This window comes from Rousettus aegyptiacus, unplaced genomic scaffold (assembly GCF_014176215.1).
Source record: "Rousettus aegyptiacus isolate mRouAeg1 unplaced genomic scaffold, mRouAeg1.p scaffold_m13_p_10, whole genome shotgun sequence".
Taxonomy (NCBI): Eukaryota; Metazoa; Chordata; class Mammalia; order Chiroptera; family Pteropodidae; genus Rousettus; species Rousettus aegyptiacus.
The window spans coordinates 72,983,093-73,001,820 of NW_023416285.1; the positions used below are offsets into that span (position 1 = coordinate 72,983,093).

At 38.9% G+C, this 18,728-nt stretch overlaps 1 protein-coding gene across 8 annotated transcripts in view; it reads left to right on the forward strand.

Annotated features, from left to right (window-relative positions):
• Nucleotides 1-18,728, forward strand: part of RBM47 (RNA binding motif protein 47) — a 140,722-nt gene that overhangs the window by 53,495 nt on the left and 68,499 nt on the right. For 5 of the 8 annotated variants that reach the window (XM_016119959.2, XM_016119960.2, XM_016119963.2 and 2 more), the window contains one exon: nt 263-15,780. In XM_016119959.2, the coding sequence (XP_015975445.2) occupies nt 15,701-15,780 (80 nt within the window). In that variant the 5' untranslated portion in view covers nt 263-15,700. Of the gene's footprint in view, nt 1-262; nt 15,781-18,728 lie in introns of those variants that run through there. The other 3 variants (XM_016119965.2, XM_016119968.2, XM_016119967.2) reach the window with 2 other exon arrangements.

The following is an 18,728-nucleotide window of genomic DNA, read 5'->3' on the forward strand; positions in this document are numbered from 1 at the left end:
TTTAGCCCATAAGAACCTGAATAGCCTTGCAGAGTTGGCAAAAGTATGTGACCTATTTTTCCATGTATGTGGGCCAGTGGAAATTTCCTATACTGTCTGGTTATGTACCTTTCCTTGTAGTCCACACACACACACACAGAAGTGTGTGATATTAATAAAACATCATATTTCTTCTTACCCCCCCCCCCCCCTTCTACATTTAGAGGTCATACTCTTTACTAGCAGTCTCTGGTTCAGTAGTGTTAATTTTTCTATTTCACAGTTCGTGTAACAGAGACATTGGAAGGACACTTTGCATCAGGTCACCCAGCAGGAGCAGAGATCAGTCATTCCTGGACTCACCAAGGAGGTTTGGTAAGTCAAGCTGGTTCCATCTTCACTATGGCTCAAGCGAACATATCCATGAGTGGAGAAAAGTAGGTTAACATTACATAGTGACATCTAAATGCTACTCCCTTCTTCTTTTTTTTTTTAAACCAACATGTATTGTTTTGCCTCTGGGCGTTTGCTTAATTTACTAGGCCATAGTGCTCTGCATATTTATAAGCATGAATGTCCCCAGAGAACTCCCACAATCAACAAAGAATGACAGAGCTACATTTGAACGACTTTGCTTAAACTCTTTTTAATGCCAAGTTTTTTCTATAGTGTTTATTGCATTTCGTCAACTCTAAAATGCATCTCCCTGCCACACACACACACACACACACACACACCCACCCACACACACACACACACACAGTTTAACATGTCTGAAATTGTAATGCATCTTACGAAGACTTAGAATTGGTAAAAATAAAGCATTCCTCTGATAATCCCCAAATAACTAACATTTAATGAAGTGTTGTCTACCTCCTTTTTTTCACAAAGTACAGGTGTTTTTTTAAAGGCAAGGAATGAATATTTTTCTGTTAAGAAAGCAAATCAGTAAGAATTCTGTACTTACCAAAGAAAGAATTTCAGATTCTAATACTGGAAGAAAAACTAGTTTTGGGGGAGGTGACTTCATATTATGATTCTGAGATTAGTGGCCCTGGGACCTGATAAGCAGTGGTGCTGGCACTCAGAACAGTTCATGTGAGATCACCGACCAGCTTCCCGGGCAACTGATTCCATAATCAGGCACTCTTATCCAAAGTCAGGTCCCCCTTCAGCAATCAACATCATAGCATTAGCAACTGAAATACTCTGTGCTATACCCTCAGAATGATTTGTCAGCACCCATTTATCTGTGAATGTGTTCAAGTCTACATTCATATATATATATATGTGGGAAGATAACATCTTTATAAAATTGATGCCACAGAATGGGCAGGATTCTCCAAGTCACATGGGCCTGGTTTTTATAGGCTTGAATATTTGCAGAACTTCCATTTTAAAGGGCCCCATAGGGGATAGTACACTAATCCTGAAATCAGTGGGGATATAGTTAATAAACACTTTCTGAACATCTACTATGTGCCAGGCTCTGTGCTAAGTACTGAGTAATTAAGAGATGAAGACAAAGAATTGGATTTCTGACCTCAGAAAGCTGGTATAATAGTCAAGGCAAACATTATACAATAAAAGAGTAATGAGTGAGTTGAAAAAGTATAGGAAATTAAGGAAGTTTAAAATCAGAGGTCCTAACCTAATTGTTGGTGGGAAGGGCAACCAACAGGAAAGGCTTCTTGGAATTTAAGTGGTGTTTAAACTGAGATTTGAAGGAGAAGAAATGGTTTACGGGGCAAAGGGAGATTGGGGGCAGGTGGTAGTTACTGTACCAGCTGAGAAACAGCATTTGTGAGGGTCTCAACTTGTGAGGGTGAGTGTTGGGTTCAAGGGGCAAGTATGAACCTAATGGGCAAGGGGGTAGAGAGAAAGTGGCTTCAGATGGACAGATGTCTGTTTTAAGGACATAGTCAAATTTCTGAAAGAATTTTAGTGACTGATCTCAAACAGATTATCAGAGTTTTTGTTTTTGTGGTTGACATAAATGCTTTCATCTCTATAGTGTTATTTCCCAAAGCTGGATCCCAAGTCCTATTTTCCTGCCAATCCTTTGAATTCACTCCAAATCTATGTTCTTAATTTCTCTAACCTACCTCCCACAGGGAGGTAATCAGCTTCTAGTGAGAGATTGTTTTCTGCAGCAAGTGTGTTCTTTTTCTCTACTTTCTTGATGGCATCAGGGAAGGGTGATCATTGGCATGATTCCTCCCACCCAAAGTCCAGAATTTAAAAAGAAGATGGTTTAAATAGAACAGACAGAGGCCAGCTACTTAACCTTGCTTCTGCGTTTGGATCATTATGAGTTTCTTAGTCTTCAAATCTTAGTGCTCTTTGTTGGTATTTTCTATCAAGAGTGCTGTTGAGTTCAGACACTTTGACCAGTAACTAAACGGACAGATTCAGAAATTCACACATGTACATGTACATACACACACATACAAATGGAACCCCAGTTCCATTAAATTGGCCATCTCAAGCTTGCTGGTTTCTTAATCATGAGTGAATTTGATGTGGTCATTTTTCAAGTAGTCACTTGAGTGTGGGGGCTGACCAGAGCTAGATAGATCTTTTTTCAACAGACCTAAAATATATAGTTACACACACACACACACACACACACACACACACACACACGTGTCTGTGTATGCGCGTGTGTGTATATTTCTTTCATTCTCCCCATACAGAAGGAAAGAGCATCACTATCTCTGATTGATAGAAGGAAATTTGAACTTTTGGTGACCTCTTTGGCCAATCCTCGATCATTACCTGATTTTTCTTAAGCCACGTGACATCTGTGCTCCTCCATCAAGATGTGAGCATCAGAAGTCAGAAGGTAGAGATACCTAAGAAGGGTGAAGGGAAAACAATCATGGAGTTCCTGATGAAAACTCTAAGTAAAATAGTAAAACCTTTTGAGTGCTGACTGTTTCCTAATCATTCTAGTCTAGATTTTCATTCCAAGTGAGTTAAGAATTAAGAAGTGGATATTGTTTAACCTGTACATTGAAAAGGCAAGTTGCTTTTGAAAAGGAGGAAAAGATAGGCTGCTTAAAACATTGTCTTCTATAGTAAAATGGCTCTTCATGTGTCTGAATTATAGTCATTTAGTGAAGTCATAGATCTCTTAGAAACAAACTTCCCTGAAATTCCTAAAATTTACCGGAAGGTATATCATTTAGAAAATGACCTTCTCATCATTTTTTTCCCCCAGGAATGGAGACTGTAACTCAAATAGTACTTAAGATGAGCTTTTTACAGTTGCACAACTCCTATGATCTACATAAAGGAAACTTACTGAAAAACAAATACACACAAAGGTCAGGCAAGTGAGTTAAAACAGATTCTCTTTTATTTAGTCAGGCACTAATAGGGACCTATCATAAAATGACATCAGGATGCCGAAGGCAATCCCCAAAGGTAGGTTCTAAAGGTGACTTTTCTGCTTTTTCACCTGAAAATAGAAGAGATTTTTTTACATCACATATTACTTCTTACTATTTACATGGTACTGTATAACATTACTACACAGGGGGGAAAATAAAGGCCTATAATTTAATTTGACTCAAATGAATAAACCTACTAAGAATCCCCATATGAAAAATACTGTGACAGGTACATAAGGTATCGACAGGTGATTCAGACATGGTGCTAGCCCCAGAAGAGTTTAAGAATGAAAGTTTAAGCATTTAGTTAAGAAGAAATGCTAACAGAAAACCAGAAGTAAATTAGAACAAGCAACATCGTAACTCAAATATTTAATGATACTTTTGAAAATGCAGAAGTTAATGGATCTCTTTTTTCATCTGTATCCAGATTTACCAGGGAGTAAACTCATCGCCCTCTTATTTGGACCTCTTACTTTTTTCTGATCTCTGATCCAGTTCAACAAAAGTACTAATTCAGATATGGGGCCTGGTGCTGTTGAGAACGTAGGCAAAAGTAACCCTGAAGTCCTTTGCAGTTTATAATGATTCCATGTATAATTCCCTTGGTAACATAAGCTGAAGAACTTTCCAAAAAGACTTGGAGTCAGAGTAATTGGACCCAGCTCATACTTAGCTGGTTGTGGGTACAGTCAACCAGTGACTTCATAAAAAGGCATTCCTGTGGCTAAGGTGATCCTGAGGTCTGTTTTCTGGACCCAAGTGAACATATGTTTTGGAAAACTGGTTTTCATAGGTAATAACAGGTTTTCTCAGGAAGTTTGTGGTTCATCCCAAACTGGATAATTTCCTCTTTTAAAATTATTTCATTCACATGAGCAAATTTTCATAGAGCTAGTGGTTCCTTTGGCATCCTACTCCTTGATGATTTGCTGTTTGCAAAACAAGCTAACCCGTCTTCAAAACTGAAAAGGTAGAACAATGGGTGTGGGCCATGACTTAACCAATAACGTTAAGGCCGACAAGCAGACGTTTGCCTACAAAGGACTGTCTTCCTAAAAGGAAGAGATTTGTTCCTACCAGGGACAAGAAAAAGGAAAACTCTGGGCATCAACAAAATGTGTCTATCTTTTGGCAGAATAACAGGTCAGTGATGGCATTATGCTTTGTAGGAGGGTATTTGGTGCTGTGAAACCAGGGAGAATATTTCAATGTTATGAAGCTGAAATCTGTGGCTAATGTCAGCATAAAACATTTAGGCAAATTTCATGGGCAACATTCAAATGTGAGCCCTAAAGTTTCCAAGAAGAAGGCCTTCAAACTAGTCATTAGACATGCATCAAAGTTATGCTGAGTTGGGGCCTCATCTAAGGCTGTGTATTCATTCAAACAGGTTGCCCCCAAGTGTCAGCAGTTGCTGCAACAGGGGCAGACAGAAACAGAGTATGGCATTAACTTCGGCAATACTCATGGGTGTCTCTGTTGCCAAGAAGTAACAGTAGCAGAACATCCACATTGCTTTTATCAAGAATGCAAAAATTCTGTGTCTGCAAAATAGCTGAGGTCCTTTTGAAACTAAGACCAAGGTCAGTAAAATACAAGGGATATCTTAAGGAATGAATGAAATGGTTATCAAGATTAGGCTGGAATGAAAGTTATTGAGGACTCAAGCATTTAAATCTAGGCATGTTAGTACCTGCTGATTTTGTTCATCTCCATTTGTGTAGTCAGTCACCACGTGATTCTTAGAATCATAAAATGTTGGAAGTAGATAGAACCCTAGAGGTGATGATTAAAATAAATAATAATAATATTTACTGAGGGCTTACTATGTGTCAGGAACATAAGAAGTCTCTTATTTGCATTATCTCTTCCACTTATATTGGCCTTATTTAATTCCTACAATAATTTTATAAAGATGTTAGGAAAATAGGGAAAATAAGGTATAAAAGAAAATGTGTAACTTGCATAAGGCCGCACAGCACATGACAAAGCTGGCACACATACCTAGGTCAGTCAGTTTTTTTCTTTTACAGGGACCTCTTTTTATTCATGCGGGATGGCCTAACATAGGTAGGGAGATGAAGTCAGTGATCAGGGTGAGCTTAGGAGCAACATGGACTAAAGTGCACGTTGTTGTCCAGTTGGTGGGCAGGTGTAAGTAGGCATTGGTAACACAAAGCAAATAAGGATGATTTGTGGAATTTAAGCATGTATTAATAGGGCCAAAGGATCCTCAGAAAAAGGCATGTTCATTGTCTAGAGTTCACTGACTGGCCAGAGTCCTCAGGAGTTCTCTAATGCATGGGTTCAGTGAAAATGACAAAGAGACGTATATAATGTACACTCTGAAGTAGAGACTGTGTATAGTTTAATATGAAAATTATAAAGTGTCATGGTGGATTCTATGTTGGCCTCCAGTTCTCCCTCACTAAGGAACTGGCTGCAGCTCTTAACCAGGATGACTAAGAGCACTGTCAGTCAGACCTGATTATACTCTGCTCTTGGAACGGTTCGTGCTCTGGGACATCTGCTTGTGCTTCAGGTTTCAGTCATTTTGAGAATTAAAAAATATATATATATATACACCAATGCACAGACCCATTCACTGTGACTCTGATTTGGTCAGTCTGAGGAGGAGCCCACCCATCGGTACTTTTTGAAAACCCCATAGTTGAGTCTTATGCATGTCGGTGTGGATGACTGCTGCTTCGTACTTTTGCTTATTAACTTGGTGACCAGCTGTGAATTGCTTTTTTGGGAGCACAATTTGTGTTCTCTAGCGGCTGTTTTTGTTTTCATTTGTTTTTTATGGTCTGAGAAGATAGATTGGGCCTTAAAAATCTTCGGCTTCTTGGAAGATGCTGTCAATGCTTGGTGCAGTCCTATCTGAGAGTAGATCCCCTGTTTACACCATCCTATACATGTTCTGTGAAACACAACTACACATCCTCCCTGTAACACTGCTCAGACTATATGGTTTAAGTGAGTTACACCTTTAGGTCTTATAGAGTGCAACAGACTAGATGCTGGTGCAGCTTAAAGATCAAGGGACCATTTTTGTCTTATGACAAAGCCTGCTATCTATATGTGATATTAACTTAAAATACACACAGGCATAAATATACACGTATTTTAGTTCCACTTTAGGTCTGGTGGGAGGATGTCTCAAAAATCTCATCTGACCCTTCATTAGACACCAATAGGATGAGGTTAAGAGCTCAGCTGAGATCACTATCTTGATTCTAAACTGAGGAAACCAAGACTGGGGCTGAGAGAGTGGAGTCCCACGCAAACAGCCGGGCATAGCACCTAGGCCCCTTGACGGTAATGGTCTGTCCTCTTTTTTCTGCTACCTGAAAAAGCTCTTTTGTAGCCTTCCTTTTTATTCACACTATCACCTTCCTAGTCCTAGTCCTGACTTTATTCCTTAATTATTGCAATAGTTATGGTAAGGGGTGGTGGTGGAGGGGCCTGGAAGAAATCACATCAAAATGCTAACAGGTTGAATTTGAATGGTAGAGGTCTAGTTTTAATTTTACATTTGCTTCTCTGTGGTTTGTACATTTTGTTTAATAAACAAATATTACTTTGCTAAAGGAAAACCAAAAATCATTAGTGGATTAGCCTTCTTACTGGTTTTGGAATGTATCTATTATACAACCCATTCTATGGCTCCTAGCAGATTTGCCTCCCTAAAACATGTTTTTCTCCTATCCTTATTTTTCTTATACCTTCGGAGGCTCCTTTTGCTATTAAGAAAAGTTCAAAGTCTTGGAATCCAAAGGTTTCCTTAATCTAGCCCCACCCTTCTGCCTGTCCCCTTATCTCTACCACACCCAACATAATCCTCCTTTCTTTCCTGCTAGCATCCTCCCTGTCACTCACAGAACCAGGAGAACTCTATCCAGTTCCTTTGCTCCTGTTGTTCTGTACATGAAGAGCCCCACACTCTGTCCTTTCTTCTTTACCTGCCCAAATAATGTTCTAGGTTCAGCTCAAGTACTTCCTTCTCTTGCTTACGTTTGTCACCTTTTATCTATATCTGAGATGGCAAATAGGTTTCATGTCATGTATCAGGTTCAAGCGATTGAAAATATGTTGCATGGAGACTTCTGAGAGCTTGTGTTTGCTCAGAGGGAAAGAGTTCTGTGATTTGTAGTGGTTTCTGCCACAGGCACAAGAGGGAGAAATGACAATATGTGTTTCATATTTTCCATTCAGACCTACAACTATTGTGTTAGTTAGACCTGTGATGTCCAATTTGGTAGCCACTCACTACAAGTGGCTCTTTAAACTTGGGCTAATTAAAATTAAATACAATTGAAATTTCACTTCCTCAGTTGCACTACTCACATTTCAAGTGCTCAATAACCACATATGGCTGCTGGCCACCATACTGCACAGCAAAGATAGAGAACCTTTCTGTCGTCACAGAAACTTATTAGCCCTGTTTTAAACGAATAGCAATGTAAGATAGAATGTATTTGTTTTGTGGGGGTGCCCTGTCTTCTCATTGAGACCAAAAGTTTTTTATGGGCAAGAATTCTCTTACACTTCTTTTGTATCCCTAGAGCACATAGCCAGTGCTGGACATGTTGAAAATACTTTGTATTTGTTGAATTGAATGTTTAGTACTAATTTGGCAGTGTGCTATAAAGTAGAGTAGTAGAAAGAGAACTAATGTGGAAATCAGGAAACCAAGTTTCTGGCCCCAGCTCTTCTGCCAATTAGTATGTAACTTGGAATATTTCATTTAACCGAAGTAGGTCATAATTTCCTCAAGTGTAAACAGTTCTAAACTAGGTTATATTAGAGGGTTCTTTTAGACTTGGAATTTTGTGATACATATGGAGTGTTCATTTTAAACAAAAATGCGCGCTCATACACACACACACACACACACATATACTCAGAATAAAAATTAACAGGTTAAAAAATATTCCAGCTTATTTTAAATCCTGTTCATCTAATTTCCCAAATATATGACTGTCATTTGAGGGTTTAATTCTCTGTCAGATCTACAACTAAATTCTTCTTCAAAGAGGGTCATAGCAAAGGTGAGATGACTCCACAAGTAGAGAATGCCAGAGTTGGGCAAGTGTGAAGGCAAATTGGGTAGTTTTTGTCAGTGAGAAGAGGATGTAACATCTAACATTATAATACTATAGTCAACCAAATTGTATGCAGAAGTCACCAGACGATGTGGCCAACCTCTTGCCATTGCTCTAAATGAAGAATCAGCAAACTGTGGCCTGCTCCACTGTCTGTTTTTGTGTTTTGTATGTAGCTAAGAATGGTTTTTACATTTTTAGGGATGGTAAAAAAAAAAAAAAAAGAAAAGAAAAAGAAAAAGAACAATATGTAACAGAAACTGTATGATCCGCAAAGTCTAAAATATTTACTATCTGGTTCTATACTGATGACTAGTGACCTTCATGTACAGATCCAACCACTTTTCAAGGACAAACACTTTCTGAAATGTCATCAGGGCTTGTGGTTCAAACATAATGAAATAAAACTCCATGCAACTGTGTTTTAAAGAAGCCAGAAGACAGGAAAGGCAATATCCTGGTGGGGAATAAGCCGGACCACTTGGCTCCATTACTTTCACATGTGAAATAGGCAGGGCTCTTGACTCTGTTCTAAAGATAGAAAGTGAGTCCTTAGATCCCGAGTCTGTGTGTTCTGGTCTTGACTTTGGAAATTTGATGAGTCAGTTTCTGGCTGTGTCCTCTTTAATGTTCAGTATTCACAAGAATAAATTCTGAAGGCCCCCTGAAGTGGGGGAAAGCTGTGACAACTCTTGGCCTCCTAAATTTATTGTCAGGAGGTAGCACTGGCTTGCATCTGTTTATTCTTTGTTTTTTTGTTGTTTTTTTTTTTTTCCCTCTTGAGGACAATTCTTTTCAGCCCTTGAGGGATCAGATTGAGTGAGCAGATTGAGGACCTGAACTGGAGGGGCAGGCTCAGCCATTAGGGCAGGGCTGGGCCGGGAGCCTTGCCAGGAGGGCTGGAGGTGAACTGCAAAGTTGACAGTTTTAAAAGTAAAAAATGACTCTTTTACTTTTCCTTTGGAGATGACCCATGGCCAGGTGTTCTGGCTCTTGGGTTTCCCCAAACCCCCTTTCTACCTAGGCCTACTTTCTAATCTTTCACTAAGTCTTGGTTTCTAAAATGCCCCTCTTCCATAATTATCTAATACTACAGTTTTGGCATCTTTTCTGATCGATAGTTGTTTCTCCTCCCCTTGTTCCATTCTCTCCTATTAGGATATTTTTCAAAGTTTGCAAAGATTTTTGCACATCTCTTTTTTAAATTACCCTTGGCTTCTGTGTATACAACTGCCCTAAGTATAATCTAGTGTGCATCATCTAATAAAAATCCAAATTTACAAAGCGAAGATTTGAAAGGTTAATCTTCCCTTTGATAAAGAAATCTTTCCTATGTGAAAGACTAGTATCTCTCTCTGATTTATATGTCTATCAATTTCTACATTACATTAAAGCCATTGGTAATTGGGGAAGGCCCCAAGTTATCTGCAATCAAGTCTATTTTTGTATCTGCAGATCATGTGACACAGTGGCGTACATACCCTTGCTGCCAAGCTGGATCGTAAAAAATTTACTTTCCCTAGTTTGTTTACTGTCCAGCCTTAGCTCATTAAATATATCCAGTGGCCTGGGTCATTATCATACAAAAGACAGGGTCTTGGCTCACTTACAAAATGGATGCATTTGCTTCATTTGGTACAGATTCCTCTGGAGAAATTCCCAGGTTATCCTCAAGGATAATTCTAGCTCAGCACCAAGCTCTCAGTTCCAATTAATAGCGATCAGCAGTGCCTGTGTACCAGTGCTCCATTCTAGAATTCCAGGGCAAAACAATGCTGTTGTCATGTGTAGAGAAGCATCCGTTAGGAAAGTCAGCTCCCAGTCAAAAAGCTGATGGCTAGTTCTGGATAGAATTCCCAGGCACACTGTACTTACAGCATTTGGTTCACCATTGCTCTGACAGCAGAACACACAGCTGTGAGACACACAGAGAGAAGATAAGCAATAGAAATTGATTTACTTAAATTTGAGATGCAAGTATGCAGAAAAACCCATCATCTTTGGGAATCCCCATTATTCAGAGTTCAGTGTGAGCCTAATAGTTACAAAGTGTAAGATTCTGGTGTCTGAGCAAGTATGTTCCTGTCTTGTCTTCCACCAATTAATAGCTTCACTGGACTTCTTTGAGTTTCTGTTACCTCATTTGTAAAATAGGAATTATAGTAGTACTTGCCATATAGGATTTTGGAGATAATTGCAGAGGTAATATATGTAAATAATTTTGCATTGAGTCCGGTACAAAGTGGGTGCTTAATAAATGTTGTAATTAGTGTTTCAGCACAAATATGAGGAGTATGTCTAGTACAGTATTTCTTAAATGTTTTGGGCTCAGCACCTCTTATCAGGTAAATAAAATAAAGAATGTTCAACTAGATGTAAACTTCAGATAAACAATAAGTAATTTTTTAGTATAACTTTGTCTCAAATATTGTATGGCTACTTATACTAAAATTATTTGTTATTTATCTGAAATTCAAATTTAACTGGGCTCCTTGCATTTTTCCTTGCTAAATCTATCATCCGTCTTTATATTCTTAAAAGCCATTGAGGAACCCAAGTGCTCTTATTTATGAGGGTAGCTTCTGTTAGTATTTATCAAATTAGAAATTCAAACTAAGTTAAAAATATTTATTAACTTCAAAAATAACAATAGTAAAATCTATTGTTAACATAACATTTTTATGGAAAACAAAACAATATTTCCAAACAAAGTAAATGGTGAAAAGGATGCATCATTTATATTTTTGCAAATCTTTTTTTCCCCTTAAATCTCTTTAATGGCTGGCTTGATAGAAGTCAGCTGTGTTTTTATATTTGCTTTGCCTTCAATCTGTTGAGATGTTATTATCATCAACATACAGAAAGAAAATTTAGCTTCACAAAGATGTATAGTTGGAAAAGGAAGGAGTATTTATTGGTAGACTTTTCAGATAATTGTGAACATTCTTTGATACTAAACCCAAATTCTACAAAAGATAGTTTCTTAAAGTTATTTTCATTGTGGAATCTAAAACCATAACAATAAACTTTATATACTCCGTTACATTAAAACCCCCTGGTTTATCTTGTTTTTTGAATAGATCTTTGACCCATGCATGATTCTATAACACCATGAATTGGTCATTTAGAAAATATTGGTTTACTGAGTTGTGAAGATCTTCCAAATACTGACACATTTTCTTATACAATATTAAAAAATTACATTTGTTAATATCACAACTTATCTCATCAGAAAAGCCTTAAATTATTGGCAAGCTATCAAGCTCATGATGGTGAGTAAAAGTTCTCCACAATTTTAACTTTTGCTTGAAAGTTCGAATTTTATTATTGGTAACAAATACTATCAGTTTTGTTCTTTGACATGACAAACATACTTAAGTTTTCTAGAAAATGTCTGCCAAGTACTCAAGTCTGAATCACCATAGTATGTCATTCGTTCCTTTAAGCAAAAAAAGTGTTTTATGACAAAAGCAGCTATAGTTCACTATGTAACTCAAATAATCCCACAAATGATTTTCCTTGAGACTATCTATCATCATCATTTGGTATGCAGCAAGACTGCTTTATGCATACTTCCCATTTCGTCATGGAATATTAAAAAGATATGTATTTGAGAGTCAAGATATAATAAAATTAACATTGTCTGCTTCTTTAAGTACATTCTTAAGGAAAACTGGTTCTTAAAAAATAAAATAAAAACCTTTGCGTGTCCAGTGATAAAAAATACTGATTCCTAATATGGTTTTGTGCCACTGCCTTATTTTGTGCTAAGGTGCCAGCAGTTTACTCACTGTTGCCTCTTCATCATTAGTGCAAATGTCACTGTAGTAAAAAAGGCAAAAATATTAGAATTAGTATGATAATAGTTATGGCCTTGTGCAGACCTCTGAAAGAAGTCTTAGGGTCCCCCAGAGGGTCCAAGGATGTCACTTTGAGAACTGCTGGTCTAGCAGATGAAGTCCCAGTGAAAGATAGTGCTGGACAGTGTAGATTCATCATGTGTTTCCCATGCCCGTTCCAGCCTCTTCTTTCTTGGGCAATTTGGGAAAACACAAAGGGCTTTTGGGAGTTTGCTTAGGATCTGGGTTTAGGCTGAAGTGGGCGATGAACAGTTTCTAAGACCACACGTGCGCGCACGCGCGTGCGCGCACACACACACCCACACACATATGAGGCACTCTGAAGCTCTCTCTAGAGGACCGAAGTGGCTTGAATGATTCAGGGACGTGCCAAGGCCTTTGGCAGATTCTGGGAGACTTAGCAGCTCCAAATAAAATCTTTACCTCCTGCTGATTCCTTTTCTCCTATCTCCTAGTGTCCAGAGGTGATCAAAATCCCTTTCAGGATCTGGAACCATTCTGTAGACTGGCTTTATGCTAGACTCAAGGATATCCAAGCTAGAAGTAGGCCCCTAGAACTGACAGAGACTCAGGAATAGGCCCAAGGTGATAGAGCAGCACTCTCCACATGCTAGTTATTCTGTCCTGTCAGAACTCTGCAGATAAAAATTCCAGGGCTATGCCTTCACACTGGCATACCCAAAACAATAGAGCAAAAAGTCAACTTAGAACTGTATGACTGGAACTGGGAAAATGCTATTATAAGACATTCACATTGTATGGAAGGTGCAGTTCTTTCTTAGGACCACACAATTAGTCTGAGCAGCATGAGATATAATATTTGAATACAATAGCACCCCAAGTGCTATATATAACACAGAGCACTTTAACACTATTTGCAGTATTTAAAGCCAAGCATCAAATTTATAGCCTCAGAAAAAATGAAAATAAAGGCTTAACTGAAATGGGCGAATTCATATTGCCTATTAATAGATTTGTTAATAGATTTCAAAGTGAATAGGATAGATTGTCTTTGGGATAAGAAGAAAAGGTGGTGGAAAGGTGGTGAGGAGGCCAAGGAAAAAGAGTAGAGTAGAAGAACAGGGCCAAACAGGTTCTGAGCATGGATTGGCAGAAAGCACGTGGGTGGCTCTTGATTTGGATGATAGGTCCCTAGAGAGAACAGGCTACAGCGTGCCTGTGGCAGGAGAGTGCAGCTCAGGCAAAGGGCAAGGGCTCATATTGGGAGCAGTAATGTTGTTATTAGCCACCCGCGCACCCTTGAGCAGCTTCTCTGAATCTGTCGCCTCCTCTGTCTGATTAAATTAAATGAGATGTCATATATCAAGTACCTGGTAATTGTTGACGTTTGATAAATGATGCTTGTTCTATGGTGTGGCATGATAGTTAACTTATTTGCTATCTCATCTTTATAACCCACTTCTCTCATCCTCTTTTGAATAAAACAAAACAAAACAAAACAAAACAAAAAAGCAAAGGAACTACATCTAAAGCCTAAACTCTCAGGCCCCCGCCAACACCTGGAGTGTGCTCCAGTGAGGCACTGTTTTAGGTTATACTATGTCTTCCCATTGTTTTTTTGTCAAAATTCAAATGTGTTCTTTAACCTTAAGCACTGGACTCCATGCTAAAGGGTGTAGAAGTGGATGATCTGCTGGCCTAGATAGCAGTTGATGTTGATGGACACACAAATATGAGACCCAAGAGAGACGCTCATAAGGAAAGACTTTTAAGAAGTGATCATTGTTCCCAGTCATGCAGGTGTCACTTTTGGAGATGTGTTCCTATTCGGTTTGCCTATGGAAGGGTACCGGGGGAGAGCAGTAGCCAGAAGGTGGATCATATGGGTCAAGTGAGGTAGATCCTAAAAGCAGGATGTAAATGGACCAGCCCGGAGGGAAGAAGGAAGGAGTTGAGAAGAGTCATCCAAGAGGAAAATATGCCACAATTGGGGAGAATCAGATCAGGTGGGGACTGCAGGACACTGAGAAGAGGTACACGGAGGGCAGGAAGTGGGTCAGCATGTGAGTGGCAGCAGGGAAATCCTGGCCTGTCAGGAAAGCTGGGCTTCTGTCTCAGCCTGGGCTGGAGGTCAGGGAGGCCCCCTCACCACACCCTGAGAGGCAGATAAACAGGTCGTTTAGGATCCCACCCAAGACAGATTAGTCAATTAGACTAAATTGGAGACAATTGTTGTGAGTCACAGCACTAACCTGAAGCTTTTGTAAAAGAGGACGTCTAAAATAAGATGAGACCTATACAGGTAAGGTAGGGGGACATAAGAGTTACAGCAATCCCTAAGATGTTTTGAAAATGCGAAGGACTGCTCTGTGCCTTTTTCTAGGCTCTCAGATTGGGAGAGCTGTCAGTTCTTTGGGATGTCTTCCCTGCTAGGGAGTGGGGACAAGAGAATGGATTTTTTTACTTGCCTAACCTGGCCTTGTGTGTGATTCTGAAGCTAAAGTCAATTCTTCCTTCTCTAGATGGCCTTGGTCTCCTTTTAGCAAGTAGGTTTGATGGTTGCTAAATAATTCTACTTTCTCATTTCTCAGACCCTCTTACATAGAGCTCCAAGAGCAGGTAAGCGTGTACTGCCCACATGGGCTCCAGACTCTAGAAAGCTTTGTAGTTTCTGTAAAACCAGGCAGACATCCCTAGGCACCCTCTCTTTCTTTTGTTAACCCTGGTGGTACCAAGAGGCACCTGACATTCTGAGTATGCTAATAACTCGGTGCCAGCAAGTTTGTTATCCTCCAGTTGTAATTGTTAACTCGAATGGAATGCAAAACTTCTGGTTTGGAGCAGAGTTGGTTTTTAACTGTGAATTTACTTGAGGGATATGGAAAATGGGGAGTATATTTTGTTTATTGTGGAAGACGGTTTGTGAAAAGCTTTTTTGAATTGCACTTGCTCTGATAAATAGGAATATATGGTACATGCATAGTTACTACTGTTTCTGCAGACTCACAAGCGAATTCTACCCTTTATTAACTCTTGCATTTGACACTTTCTCAGTTTGGCAAGCCAAGACCTGCTCTGGGATTATAACAGTGAGCTTATCATAAAGCCGCTTAAACAAAACAAAACAAAACAAACTCAAATGCTTCTAGTGTCCAGATTTACCTCCTCAAGCCCTTCTTGCTTGCCCACCTCCACCCCTCAAAAGTTTGGGAATTTTTTTCCTTCCCTAAGGGGAAGTGTGGAAATAGAGCCCAGCCTGTTCATTTGCATTATTGTTCATCACTGCCGTCTTTGCGAACATTATATTGTGTTCTCTCAATGGTGTTTGCTCTGAGGGTGGGACACAAGACTGTTTAGTGTCTTGTAAAACATTTACCAAAAGCACTGAGCCATGGTTCTGAAGGGCATTCCGTTGCCAGAGTGTGGGAGGAGAGAGCGAGCTGTGGAAGGAGAGCTCCAGGTGTTTGCCAGGTACTCATTTCATACTTTAGTATTTAGAAATGTTCAAAATTTCAGACTGCATATGATTCTGGTCTCCTAGAAAGGGCAGGGACAGTAAGGGGAGGGAAGGAGCAAAAGTAATTTCTTTGCAAACTGTATTTTTCAGTGGCTCAGAGTACCCAGATAATTGTAATCTTTGATTTCAGTCAAATGTTGTTTTCAGATGCTGTTTTACAAAAGGGACGTGCATGTCTTGGAGGTGAAGGAGGTAAAATCTACTTGTGCTTGAGGTTTTCTAATGGTCCAATTCAGAGGGTAATGTTTGCTGTTAGCAAAGAATTCAGAACCAGGTGTTGTGTTTCTAGGAGGTAACGTGTAACCTTGTGATTTGCACTTCAGTATGCCCCGTGACTCATTCCATTAAAAGCTTTTGCTAAATGGTGGCTCTGGTTTCATGAAAATACTTTTAAACTTTCTTTCCTCCCCTCATTCCATTCTGTTGAATTTCGGCTAGATAACAAATTAAAAGTCAGCTTAGAAAACTGCTTCTTATCCTCAAAGCTGTGAATGACTTTATACACTGGTCAAGAAACTAATGACTAAATACTTCTTGGGAATACTGAGTATTTATATTCTAGCTTATTTTGCCGTAAAAAATATGAGCATATATGATAAAACTAGAGCTTTAATCAAATGTTTACATTCGATCAATTGTAATAGTGATACCCTGGACCGTGTTATTAGTGGTTAAAACCTAAACAGCAAATAGGAAAATCTAGAAAAAGAATAGCTCCAAGGTTTCTGTAATCGTCAGTTCTTGGAAAAAGGAGCTGCAGTGTAATATATGCAGTGTAACAAACATGGAATCTTTGGCCTTTTTACTGTTTTACGTCAGGAGGTGTAAGTATGAGGACAGTGCTAAAGTTTAAGAGTCCATTGATTATGAAAGAACACGGTTTTGGTACATTTTGCCCAGTGACACTGGCAGTAAAACGCCAACAGTCTTTCTTCTGACAAGTTCTTAGTTATTATAAAATGGCTGGAAGAAGTGATTGTTTTAAAATTGGAGGAAACTTCCTTCACGGGAAGAACATCACTGTGGCTTTGCGTATTTAGGCAAATAGGACTAAATTTAACAAACTGTGAAGGTCAGAAAACTTTGAGTACACCTGAGGGACAGCAGATTTGATTACATGTATATGCGTATCAGAAAAATGAGTTTATTTCACTACCCTGACCACCGAAAGTTTGTCACTTTAGACAAGTAAATTAACTTTTTCTTACCTCTAATATTTTGAAACAGAGGCAAGAATACTTGTTCTCTGCTTCTACTAGTCTGTCTCATAGATGCACATAGATTGCTTAAGAGTCTGCCAAACTTTTGACCTTCTGTGATACCACATAAATCCAAAATATAGACCCTGGCCAGAGAAGGGACCCATGCCTTAAATCCACTGTCTGTAAAGGAGACTGATACCATTTTAAGTTTGAAATTTTGTCAGAGGAACAAAAAGACTAAAAAAAAGGTCTAAAAATAAATAATTTCCAGATACTTGTTATTCTTTGTTTCCCTTTCTTTCACTGGGAAAATCCTTACTTGGTGCCATTTCTTTGTTTAGCTTTTTCAAATTTCAAGTCTCAGAGATCAATATGGAATTGTAAGACCACCTAAAGCTACATTTATACCACTTGTTAGGAATTCTTTTTTTTTTTTAAACAATTTATTTTTTTAGGTGAGGCAACCATTGGTTGACCTCACAGATTACAAGGACTTTGTCAGCTTAAAATTCCTTATTCTTTTATTTTTTACACCTGCAATACCTGATCTTCCTAGGTGGTTTCCCATCCATGTACTAACCAGGCCTGACACTGCTTAGCTTCCGAGATTAGATGGGATTGGGCTTGTTCAGGGTAGCATGGCTGTAGACTCTTGTTAGGAATTCTTAAAGTTACACGATACTTTGTTGATGGATCGAGTCATACAACAAATTAAGCCCTGAATAACTTGGCCCTTATCTCTGGCATTTTAAACTTTGCTGCTATTACATATGATACAGTGATAATACTTCTATACCAGGCCAGTTTGATAAGGCATATAATTGAGTAAAGTCTCTCTACAGAGGTTGTTGTCATCTATTCCTTCTGTCCTTTAGACTTCAAGGTCTCAATTTATAATACACCACGAAGATGAACTCTCTGGGGACAATAATAGGCCAAAATTAGGTGGTGGTTTGCAACATGCAATGCCCAAGGAGTCAGGGCAGTTGAGGCTTGGACAGAGCTGTCATGCAAAGTCATGGGTGGGTGACAATCTTTCAAGGTGATGTTGATAACTGTGCCAGAAAAGTCACCTTCATATGAGCTTTGGGTCAGAACTATGCAGGCAAAATGGAGGAATCATCATAAAGACTTGAGCTATTTTTGGCTGGTTTTGTTTTAGTAGGATATGAATGTGTATTGGTTAGCCAAGCAATGACTAAAAATTCTTCACTTATCTAGTCGCCTAAGGTCTTAAGTAAGGCAGAAAATGGTGCTCACAGCAGCCAAAATTAATGCCTTTAGTTCTATCCGGGTACCTTCTGACTCTTGGTTTAGACACCCTTCAATAAAATTCCTGGTTTCTTAGTGTACAATACCTCAGAACTCTTCTCCTCTTTGTTGGCTAATGATCATTCATTCATGCATGATTCATTCATTTGACAAATATTTAGTACTCACTCAGGGCTAAAATCTCATCTCCTAATTCTTAAATGTCACTACTTCAAGGTGACCTTCCCAAACCCTCTAAATTAGGTTTAATACTTCCCCCTTTAAGACAGTCACCATACTTGTTTTATACTTGCCTCCTCTGCTAAAATGTAAGTGCCTTTAGGTCATGGATCACCAGTGTGTCATTCATCACTGTATCTCCAGTGCTTAGTGCATACTATCAGTATTCAAAAAATATGTGCCAAATATGTGAATAAATGAGTGAAAGA